General features: G+C 44.5%; 1 protein-coding gene across 1 annotated transcript in view; it reads left to right on the top strand.

Moving 5' to 3' along the window:
* Positions 1-12193, top strand: part of scfd2 (sec1 family domain containing 2) — a 91854-nt gene that overhangs the window by 6746 nt on the left and 72915 nt on the right. The window contains exons 3-4 of the mRNA XM_023393237.2: positions 5293-5420; positions 11371-11546. Of these exons, the coding sequence (XP_023249005.1) occupies positions 5293-5420; positions 11371-11546 (304 nt within the window). The remainder of the gene's footprint in view (positions 1-5292; positions 5421-11370; positions 11547-12193) is intronic.

The following is a 12193-nucleotide window of genomic DNA, read 5'->3' as shown; positions in this document are numbered from 1 at the left end:
CCTCCTCATTTTGATTTTTCACCACGCAGCACAGACTTAGAAAAGTGTGTGTGGGCATGTGTTTGGTAAGATGATAAAACAGCCGCAAAGACGGCACTTTACATCCGCCAGCCCCCGCTCCCTCAAAGAGCTCCTGCTGCTAGCTTCCGTTTGAAATGGTAAAGTAGCCAAGATACATGAAGGGAGGAAGAGACTACTGCGTTACCCCCCCCCCTTCGCTTTACCATTACTGACGATATTTCACTTTTTGATTTTACAACTGCAGCCAACATCAACTTTTATGTAGTTTTCCCCAAGCTTTCACTGTAAATGTACAACTTTTATAGTATAAATGATAAATATACTTTGACTTAACACACTTTTTCAGTAATTTAAAGGAGATTTTTTTTTACTGTAGTAATTAGAGTTTCATTCAAAAACATAGATTCTAATTGTTACTGATTTATTTTACATTTTATTTTTAGTTTAGCAGAGGGAAACTCTGGCGAAGACTTAAATCAATCACACAGGAACAATAACCTCTGACATCAAACATTGCATATATACACTCATATTTACCCGCATATTTATCTAGTATTTATTATTTATTATCTTGTTTTTGCACTAACTTCATTGCTCCTTTGACCCATCCAACACTTTTTAACTGTATATATATTTATATGTATATTTATATTTATATGTATGTACCAGTCAATGTAAAACCAGAGACAAATTCCTTGTGTGTGTGTGTGTGTCCAGACTCTTGGCCAATAAAGCAGATTCTGATTCTGTCATCCCTGGATAATAGCCGGTCGATGAAAGCTCCTGTTACATCTGCGTCGATGTGTTTAATTTGTTCTGTGTATCTCCCCTCCTCTCCTCACTTCCTGCGGAGCTCCTCTCCCTCCTTTTTTTTTTGTTTCTCCATAAATCCTGCGGGTCATTTGTCCCTCCTGCCAGGACACACAGACACTCAAGGCCGGCTCTGCTTTTGGTCCACTCCTCTGCTTCCCTCTCATGTCATGTCCTGTGCTACATTGGGATGTTTACAGGAAACCCAACAGTGTTTTTTGCCCCATTAAACACCCTCCATAAATTAATGCCTCGCCGAGAAATGAGGCTGACCTTGCACAATTCCATCAGGCTGCATCTGGTTCATGTAGGCTCGTTGGAAAGTACACAGATCATCTGAATCATCTGCACCGGGAGGTGAATTACATGCAGGGTTCGCACTCTGCTGAGTGTGACGTTTTGATGCTCCCGATCGGATTAATGTTACGTTAACTTGCACCGGTGACTCCTGTGGTTTATGGCTGTGACTTGTTGCACAGATGCTGACGAACATGGAGAAGATAATTATGAGCTGTGATCTGCAGAATCAAGTTTCTCTGTTGAACAAAGCTACGAAGATAAAGTGGACGGATCAGATCAGCTGGGTGTAGGTTCGGTTGCAGACGTAGAATAAATCAATAATAATTGAAGCATGACTGCATGAATAAATAAACAGATAAAAATGGAAATGTCACGTGATCCTCAGGATTGTTAATGCACCAACCACTTAAATCACTTCATAGAGACTTGGGGACAAAACACCTTAATTTAAGATTTTCTTTAAACTCTGAGTTAAAGTTTCCTTAAAATAAAAACAGTTACAAGAAAAAAACATTAAGTTTCATCCTTAAGATTTCCTTAAAATGTTCACAAAAATATTTATGGCTTTCTCCTTATATTAGCCTTATACTTAGGGAATCAATTACAGTCAGTTTGAACGAAGACCTTTTCCTTTTCCTTTCCAAAGTAAGGAGAAAAAACAACTAAAGGTTCCTCTGACTCTGTCTTAATTGGCCGAGTTCATGGCAATAAATGAAGAAAATGAGGATGTGTTCTGGACCAGGAGACAAACTTAACGATGCTTTCACTGCTGAAAGTGCCTTAACTTTTTTCCTTAACTAAGGAAGTCTTTGAAGAGTTTCTGTGCAACGTCCTTAAGTAATTCCCTCAGCTGAGGAGAAATTAAACCTTCGGTGTCATGCTGATACTTTATGATAGATGTGTTTGCATTTTAGCACAAACTGACTGCGGCTGATGGTTGATTTATCTTTGATTGATGTCTCTGATTTCAGACTCTTGTTTAGGAGAATATCTTTTGTAAATATAAATTCAATTTTACTTTTATTAATTTTTTAGTGGGAATGCTTATTTCAGTCCTGAGTAGAGTTGTAGGTCCTTTCAGTTCACCTTTGGATCACACCTCCACCTGTGAGGTAGAGCTGTTTGTTGCCTGAGAGGAAAAATCCAGGGTAAAAAAAACAAAAGTAAAACTAAATATCCGTGCTAAGCCCACAGCTCTGAACACATGGGGATGATCAAAGGCGACTCAGACAGGCATATCAACATTGTTATCAACTCCTCTCTCCGTATCATGGAGGCTGAACCATGAAATGACAACGTGACGATGTTCAGAGACATTTTTAATATGAAATTCAACCTGAAGCTATAAAAGTTAGATACAATAATGGAAAATGTCCCTGCCGTCCCCAGTGGAAATCACGCCCTTGTATCTGGTCATGCAGATCATTTGAATTTCATCCGCAGACACGTTAAGATATTTATCCATGAGATTTCTGCCACCACTCAGTACGATGGAATCTGATGTGGATGTAATTTTAATTTGAGGTGCTCTGAGGTTTTAAAAAGAAATTACTTTTAAACTCACCAACAGCAGCACGCCGCCGCAGAAACAACATCCTGCTTACGTCTCTGTGATGCTCAGAGCTCAAAGTTTTATTGGCGCTCCTTTTTTTCAGGAGGAATATTCCCCATGAAAGAAGTCAGCAGCGCGTTGAGAGACTTGTACGGAGAAACTGGAAAAAAGATGCTGTTGCTGAATATTTAAATTTCATTTTTCAACGCTTTGGATAGATGCAGTTATTTGCAACATGAGTGATATTTGCCTTTAGAGACATTCTTGCCACTCGTCCTGGGGGCTTCATAAATCATATGTATGTACAGTGACTCGGCTCTGACTCATGTCGTGGATGAATTTCACAGTGGGAGTCAGGGTAAAGAAATAAATACTGAACTGTGCCCGTACACATACACATGTGTGTCCAACCAAACGATGAGGGGAGTAAACATAAGAAACCCTGAGTCAGAACGGTCGGAGCCATTCTTTTCTGCTGCATCATATTCTTCCAGGAACACTGTCCCCCTCCTCACCCCCACAGTCATTAATGAGTTGGACACAGCCAGAGGTATTTCATCACCTAAACAGCCACATATGTGTTCATTCCTGCACGTAGTACGCCACATCTTCCTTTAAGTTACAGTATTTGATACATAACTGCCTTTTTAATGGTACAACACTCATTACACATCAAGAGGAATTCAGTTTGTCCACAAACGCCCCCCCCCCCCCGAACACGCCCACTCAGCCTGACCCAGCGGCGGAGCCAGAGAGGACGTCGACTGTCGACTGTGTGCACACGTCAAGTGCAAGAGTGCCCCCTGAAGTCTGCAGCCGAGCAGCCTCTTCCACAGGGAGAAACACACTGCACTTAATGCTAGCTGATGGCCGAGCACACGCACCCCCACAATTCCTCCCCTCCCCCTCCCCCTTCTTCCATAGTAAAGTAGTTACTCAACAGGGATCCTGGCTGGTTATGGACCCTGTCTCACACCCTGCCAGTATAAACCTCACCCCTCGCCCCTCGCCCCGGCTCGAACCCCCCGCCTCCGTCTGACCAAATGGCCCAGGGAAAGCGTCAGGGGAGTGGGCCGGCGGAGGGGCCGTGTGGGCAAACAGCCAAATGAGAACCATATTTCATCGGCACTCTAACCGAGGCCCTCCGCCTTCCCAGAACACACACAGATCCACAGGGTTGTGTGCAAACATATGCAAATGCGTGTGCGTCAGACACACACACACACACACACGCACACGCTCACATATGGGCCGGTCAAGTCACACTATCGGTATTTCAGCCATGACGAGTATGTTGGGACTTTATGATTTGCGTAATTGTAGAAATACTTGAATTGTACTGGAGGTGTTTTTATCGTTGCTTTCGACCAGCAGCTGCTGTGCTTCATCACAGTTTGAGCAAACAAACAGACTGTTGTGAAATCCCAGATTTTTCTTTTCTTGTCTCTTCAGATTTTCTTTTTTACTGTATCAGTCTTTACATTAGACTCTTGTCCGGGGCCGAGTCTTGTTTGCTGGTCTTTGTGTCTGGTTCTAGTGTGAAGATGGCGGGCGTCCCAGTGTGAGCCCCTCTACTCCCCATCTAGCCCCAGCCCAAGGTCTGGAACAGATTACATCTGATATTAAACACATGGCAGCAGTTAGAAAGGAGAAAAGGCGAGAGAAGAAAAAAGTTAAAAAAAAACAAAAAAAGAAAAAGAAGAACAGAGTGGATTTGTCAACGAGCTCCCTCCTACCTTCCCTCTCTCTGGGTCCTTAGCCCCTTTTTTCTCTCTTTGTCTCCTGCTCCCTTCAGTTTCAGGTCACCCCCGAGAGCACGATCACGTCCGCCTGTCACAAGCACAGACGGACGTGTCGTCCTTTTATCCAACCAACAGAGTGTCAGTGCTTTTAAACAGGGCAGGAAAATTCAGAGAAGAGCATCAGAGAGCCAGAAGTAAAACCTGATCACAGCTCGAGGTTCAGATACAGGGGACATTTCATAAGAAAGCGTCGCTCTGTGTGAAGTTAATGACGGAGAAGGGTCCTCGGTGACGCTCTTTTGTTTCTTTCATGGAAAAGACTGAAAAGCTGTTTCCAGTTGCTCGTGGCAGATGGTAACAGTCTCACACACATGCCTCGTCTTCAGTCTCCCATCAGAGATGTGGATCACAGTGTTTCATAACCGAGCGGATAATGAGAGAAGGGACTGAGATGGTATCAGGAGGAGCCTCGGTCTCCTCGCTCTGCTGCTGTGCCTCCGACGTAAGGACGGCAGCGAGCAGTCCTCAGGAATGTCGGCGAGCGCCTGTTTAAGGTGGATTGAGAACATTCCTGATGCTCCCTCTGCTAATTTCAGCTTTTTCCTGTGAGGGGTCCCACAGGGGAGTCGCCCACCCCCTCCACCCTCCCTCCCTCCCCGACCAGCAGCCTCTCGATCACTGAGATGAGCGCTCAATCACGTCCACGCCGTCCCTTCTGTGTTTACGCTCTGAGGCCTGCGGGCTCGGAGCAAACGGCGGGAACAGCAATAGTTGTTTTGTTTTTGTGGAGATAAAAGAATCATCGCACAGCTTCCCCTGTCATGTCCGTCTCCTCGTACTGACCTTTATCATTCTTCTACCCATCAGGTCGCCTGCGGCGCAGACACTGTGGGAGGCCATGCTGACCAGTAAACACAAAGAGGCCGTGATGGAGGTGCGACGGCAGCTGGTGGAAGCCGCCAGTAAGGAGAAGCTGCCCATCAAGATGAGCATGGGTACGATGCAGCGACATGCACACCTTTGTTTCCCATAAAACACAAAATACAGAACCTGAAAAAGGTGTGTGTGTGTGTGTGTGTGTGTGTGTGTGTGTGTGTGTGTGTGTGTGTGGTAGTGTTCTTGTGCAGAACATTAGCGCCTCCTACTGAAATCCACGATCTTTGCCGTGTGTTTGCCCATGTGGCCACAGAGGAAATCTGAACCACATGTTGGCTCTATGACACACACTCACACACACACACACACACACACGCTACCTCACGCACACACACGCTTGTTTTCGAAAACTTTTGTTGTCTGTTAATGAAGCAGCGAGGGATAAAAACAAGTGTAGGCACGCAAAAATAAAGGCAGTACATGCACAAGTATACAGCGCCCTCGTGCACGTTCACCTTTATGCTACCCTCTGACTCACATAGGTACTACACACACACACACACACACACACACACACACACTGGGCTAATATGCAGGTTAGCATCTGGCAGAATGGGGGGGGTTAAAAGGGAGGAGCAGCGCGGTCCCTTAGCTCCTATAATCTAAGAGGTAAAGAAGGTCTTGTCTCTCGTAACAAGCAGGTTGTAATATGTTGGAGGTCACACACACACACACACACACACACGCACACACACGCACCCCGCTCACTCTGCCAGGGAACTGCATACACATGGTGGTTTCCTTTCACACGTTGTTGACAGTGCCCCCCCCCCCCAATCCTGGACGGCTGTGACATTTTGGATTCATTCAGACGAACGCACAAAAACAGGAAAGAGAAAAAGCAAAGAGAGACAGTAAAAGTGAGAAAGTGTGAAGTCGGCGTCGCACTGAAGCTGCTCCCGCCTGCTGCTGACTGACGGTCCATCCACTTCATTTCTTTGCTGAGTGAGAGAAAAAGAGAAAAAGTAAAGGGGGGGGGGGCACTGTCAAACCCCTCACACACTGAACCTTTATACCCCACTGGCAGAGGACCAGACTCCACGAAGCCCCCTGAGCTCCCGGCGCACCCCCACACAGTTCCCATCCTACCCACCAGCACCACCAGCCGAGTTCTCAATCCATCACGCTCTGCTCAGCTGAGGCCGAGCTGAACCCCGGAGCACAAAACCCCTTTAGTATTAATACCCATCTGCTCCCTCAGTGCCCACTCGCTCTCTGGGAGAGGAGAGTTTTCCACCGCACGTTCTCACTCTGGAAGGTTTATGCAGATCAGGAGGGAAGATACTGTATCGGTGTTCTACAGGCCCGGCGCTCTCACATATACACACCGGCCCAACTTGGCTTCTTTTCATCTCAACAGGATAAAATCATCCAGGGAGAGACAGAGAAAATAATCCATTTCTCAGAGCCTGAGTACGACCCATCAGGTTTCTCAGAGCACAATAGGATGATGAAATTCCCTGGCTCTGTGTGTGATTGTGTGTGTGTGTGTGTGTGTGTGTGTGTGTGTGTGTGTGTGTGTGTGGATGTGGTTGTACAGAGTTCAGTGTTTGTCTTGGGTGTTTTTGCTCTTAGCAGGGAATTAGTGAGACAGTTTCGGTTTCATCGTCCGTAAACGTGCGTTTATCTGTCCATCTGCGCGTGCGTATATGTTTGCGTTGTGAGGTTATACAGTTTCTGTGTGCGTCGATACCGCAGTGTAAATGAGAGGTGTTGACAGGGCCTTTCTTCCTGTGGTGCATTGTGGGCTTTTAACAGTCAGTGAGACTCGCAGCAAACAATTGGTTGCATTCATTATTTTAATCAGTGAAACCTTCCAATAAACATTCTTATGTTCTCCCAATTGAAATGACAATTAAGATAATATAATAACAATAAACTTTATTTATAGAGCACTTTTCATACAAGAGATGTAGCTCAAAGTGCTTTACAGTAAAAAATCAAATACTACAATAAAATAAGGGCCAATAGAAGGACAATGAAAACATGATGAAATATGAAAATGAAAATAAGAAAAACCATTAAGAATAGTAAAGTATGAGGGAATTAATTAAAAGCCAAGTAAAATAAATAAATTTTCACCTGTCATTAAAGATGTTCACTGAGCATCTCTTATAGCTCTTGGCTGAGTTTTCCATAGTTAAAAAAAAAAAAGCTGCGCTGCCTATTTTCTCATGCATAAAATTGTATGTATTTAAAAGCTGCCAGGAGAGAATGTAAGAGCTTGTGAAGGATTATAAAACAACAGAGCCGGTCCCAAACCACGAAGAGCTTTAAAAACAAGTAAAAAGGACGTTAAAAATCTATTCTGAAAGACACTGGGAGCCAATGGACTGAAGCTAAACTCAGGTAAAATGACTCTCATATGTTCCAGTTAAAAATCCAGCAGCACAGTTCTTTGATTTGACTGCTTCAGAAGAGCAGTGAAAAGAGCTCTGCACTAATCTAATATATTTCAAATGAAAGCATGAATTCTTCTATATGAGATTAAAATATATTATGGGATTAAAGATATTTATTAAATGATAAATATGTTTGGTTTTACCACAAAAAATGTCTTTGCACTTCTTGAGGTAATTGATTTGTTGCTTTTTCTTCATGTTAGGGAATGTAATTTATTATGTAATTTATTAGAATAGAAAGCATAACTTTATATAATCAAATGAAATGATCATCCCCAGTATTTACAGTGATAGAAATCAGTCAACCAGTGACGATCAATGATCAGTCCTGATCTCCAGTCATGTCAGTCATGAATGGTAGAGATCGGCTACCTGCTGAACATCTGCACCTGAGCATTGTCGTGTGAGCGTGTTATTCTTACTCTTCAGTGATATTTATTGTAGACACAGTGAGAGAGAGACAGGAAAGAGAGAAAGGGCGACAGTTGGTTAGTTGTGGTTAGGACTAAGCCTTAACGGTACGCGCTCCTCCAGGTGAGCCGACGAGGCGTCCCCAGTTACGTCAGCATGTTAGCACGCTGGCGTTAGCATTTAGCTGAAAGCAATGCAGCACGGAAACAAGAACATGTCTCCAATAAGGTCAGATTTTATTTGTGAAAATCAAAACTTAGTCAAAGTGTCCCTGAGTCACTCTCCTACATTTTGAACTGGAGAGGAAACACAGATGCAACAGACAACAACAGACAGAGACTCCAGTCCAGTCCAGTCCAGTCCAGTACAGTCCAGTACAGTCCAGTACAGGACAGGACACTCTTGAAAGGGGCCCCTACATGCACCCACAAATAAAAGTTCCAGGACTTTCCTCCTCTTGGAGTGCATAAATAAAAGTCTCTCAGTCTTCCTGTGCCCCCCCCCCCAATCCATGTAGAATTACTTATGAGTCCGTCCAGCTGCTGAGGCAGGCCACCGCTCAGCTCCAGGCCGACGGCACACATCACTTAGCCTCTGGGTAACCCTGTGCACCTACAATGCAAGTCATCCTCCGGCAACGGGGCTAAATCATTGCTGGCCCCTGCCCCCCCCCTTCTTTTCTTTTTTTGCATTGTTCGTGGCTTTGATCACGACCGAGCCTCAGTTGCCACTTCTGCACATCAGGCTGAAATGGGCAGCAGCTTCAGACTCTTTATAGCACTGTGATTTGTTTTATGGCTGCTCCGGTAATAAATGCACCCAGAAGAATGTTAAAATGGCCGAAGGGTTCAGGTGTCTCCACCTTCTTAGCTGGTGTGCAAAGGCCGACAAAAGCTGCAGTATTTTATATTTTAGCTGAAACCTGCTGCTGAACAAAACACACGTATGTAGGAGTTATGAGTCAAGGTAAAATTAACTAGAATAACCCCATATATAACCCACCGAACACTTTACTGTATTACATATTAAATCATTTCTTTGCACTATACTTGAGTGCACTGCAACGTTAATGATAAATTGAATATATATTTAACTTTCTTCTTGTTTTCAGACACCAGAAATGAAAGTTGTATCTTTAAATGAATCCCTGAGAGTTTACTGAGAAACTGAATTTAATTTGCTCAATGGAAAGTTTTGACATTTAAAAGTCAGTTAAGTTACAAGCACTGTGTCTTCTTACACGGACGCTCTTATTTATTGGAAAGAGAACCTTTCCAGTCCTGCTTTTTTTTTTTTTTTTACTGCAGAAACACCAGCGTTTGAAACCAGAGCTCAGCTGACAAATCTTCTGCCTGAGATTCATTTTGCATCTGGCAACAAGCTGCCTGAGGAATCGCAGAGCTGTTTTTGAGGGAAGTTTAGTGACACAGATAAGAGCGAAAAAGCCTCGTCCAGAGCTGTTTGATTGTGTAATGGAGAGCAGCTTTCGTTTGGCTTTCTCGTCTTAAAGTTATTTTATTCTAATTTTTTTTTTTCTTTTTTTCTTCTTCTTCTCCTCAGTGTCGTAGATTTTCTCACTCAGTCTCATCTGCTCCTCCTGAACTGTGAAGTCTGATTACATTTGGCCTACTACACTTCACCGTCCTCGCTGCCTATTTCTCGGGTGAAATTATGCTTGGCCCTCGCGTTGGACGTGTTTCCTGGTTCTGTGCTGAATTATCGTTGGCACATCAAGCTCAGTGAACCTTGGTTATGCTGCCTGGATTTCTTTTTTTTTTCTGGCTGGATATGTTCACAATAGAGCTTTTCAGGATTTTTGAACATGTCTGGGCTGAAGTTTATTCTTCAGAAATACTTTTAATTTCAGCAAAGATACTCGATTCTCTTTTGTCGACAGAGAGAGACTCTTCCACTTCGCTGTGGAGAGTCTGTTTCCCGACCGTCAGAAATCTAGTTTGTCTGTCAGGTTTTGCTCTTCAGCTGCTGCGAGAGTGTTTTTTTTTTTTTTTTTTTTTTTTTATTCCTCCCTAATTTTCTCTCTCTGACAACATTTCAACATCCATAGATTTTGTCTAGTGTTGCCTTTACATTGTAAGTGCCATGACTCCATATTAAATTTAGTATTCTGAAGATTTCTGCTCTGGTTTTTTCTCCTGCCTGTCTGTTTCTCTTCCAGTCATGTGTTTGGCCTCGCTAAAGAAAACATTGGCCGTGTAGTCCAACAGGAAATACTCCCACATCTGGTGCTGGTTCAGAACATCAACATGAAGAAGTAGGCTTTATGGGGAGTTAATGTGTGCCCCCCCAACCCCCCTCTCTATCCAAGCCCTTGACATAGCCTCTCGTACCTCCAGGCCACCGTGCACACCAACACCCCCCCCCCCCCCCCCCCCAGACCCTTTACACTACTTCCTGTGTCTTTGTGAATCTTCGTGGGAGGGGCGGGGGGAGGCGACAGTGAGGAGTCCAGCCCATCTCTGCACTCCTCACTATAAATAATCATTGAAAAACTCTGATTTACACTTATTAGTCACACTGAGGGAGGGCTCTCAAGATCTCACACACACACACACACACACACACACACACACACTCAGTGATGTTTAGTCATGTACTGTGACTCATATAAACACTCGTGTGAAATTCTCCACCTGATCTTGCACATATAGAGAATATTAGAGAATATTGCTTCCTGACGCCACAAACACACACACACACACACACACCTACACAGTTGCAGGGCTGGAGCCTCCTCGCAGCCTGTGGAGAGTCTTGCTCATTAAGATAATATTATGGTCTGCTCTGGTATCAGTCGTTCCCCTCTGCCCTCAGCCGACTGTATGATCGTTATTAAAAAGGCTGTTGTGCTTTGGGAAAAGGTTGTCTATTTGTTCTGTTTCCACGCTTCGTTCTTCCCATCAGGAGGAATAACTCTGTGTGTGAGTGTGTGTGTGTGTGTGTGTGTGTGTGTGTGTGTGTGTGTGTGTGTGTGTGTGTGTGTGTGTGTGTCTTGCAACTTTGTACATTTTTATTAGTTAGTAACAGCTGGCACAGTAAAGACCAGTAGCCCACCAGTCAGACTGTGTGATGTTGCTCTGACCGACACTGATCGATGACTTTGTGATGCCTGCAAATTTTTCTCGCTGGATTAAAACAGGATCTTCTTCTTCTTCTTCCCTCCTCCTCCTCCTCTCAGGCCGTGTGACCCCCGAACAGCTGTGCTCCTACATGCAGCTGTTCCGGAGCAGTTGGGGGGCGCTAGAGAGTCACTGCGGGGTGCTCCAGCTGGGCCTGGCCGCGGCCCAGACGCTCCGCCACCCGGACCTGCCCCGCTGGGATTCCTGCCTGGCCTTCGAGCGGCTGCTGCTGCAGGTCCGTGCTCATCTTACACAAACCTTTTATCCATATGTGTCACAGGCCTGATATCCAGCACTTAGAAAAACCTGACGACTGACACAAACGTTTTTCAGCCCTTTAACTACAAAACAAGTTTTTCAGATGCAACACAATCCCCCAACATTTCTCTTTTTAAATATGAAGGAATGCAGCTCGTATATCTAAAAGAATGCACGTGTCATTTTAAAATGATTTCCTAGACAGAGTCACACGGACAGAATGAACATTCACTGGCTCTGGTATTTGTAATCAACCCCCGGTGATTATTCTTTCACATTTCTCCCTTCGGTAAATATTTTACTGGCGGGGCGCTGCAGGTAAGTGGGTGCTTGTGGTTCGCTAAACGGTGGCCAGAATGTTGTGTTGAACTGACAGAGACGGGGGAAAAACGCAGATTCCTGTGCTTCATAAACAAGGTCAGTTGTGTTTGTAGGGAAAACATTCAGATCCAGTAAACAGTGAAAAAAAAAAAAACGCCAGATTTCCATCGTGTTATTTGGAGGAGGAAGGGGTCTAGTTTACGGGGGCGGACAGAGGCGGATGTACACATGTGTTTGAGTTTGGAGAGGTCAAAGGGCGAATCTGATGGAGGGGAGAGACAGGGGACGGAGGGGACGGAGGGG

The sequence above is a fragment of the Seriola lalandi genome, unplaced genomic scaffold (genome assembly GCF_002814215.2).
Source record: "Seriola lalandi dorsalis isolate HSWRI2012SDOR001 ecotype SW California unplaced genomic scaffold, Sedor1 jcf7180002054930, whole genome shotgun sequence".
Classification (NCBI taxonomy): Eukaryota; Metazoa; Chordata; class Actinopteri; order Carangiformes; family Carangidae; genus Seriola; species Seriola lalandi.
Note: the sequence above shows the minus strand (reverse complement) of the source record. Positions and strands in the feature narration are given on the sequence as shown.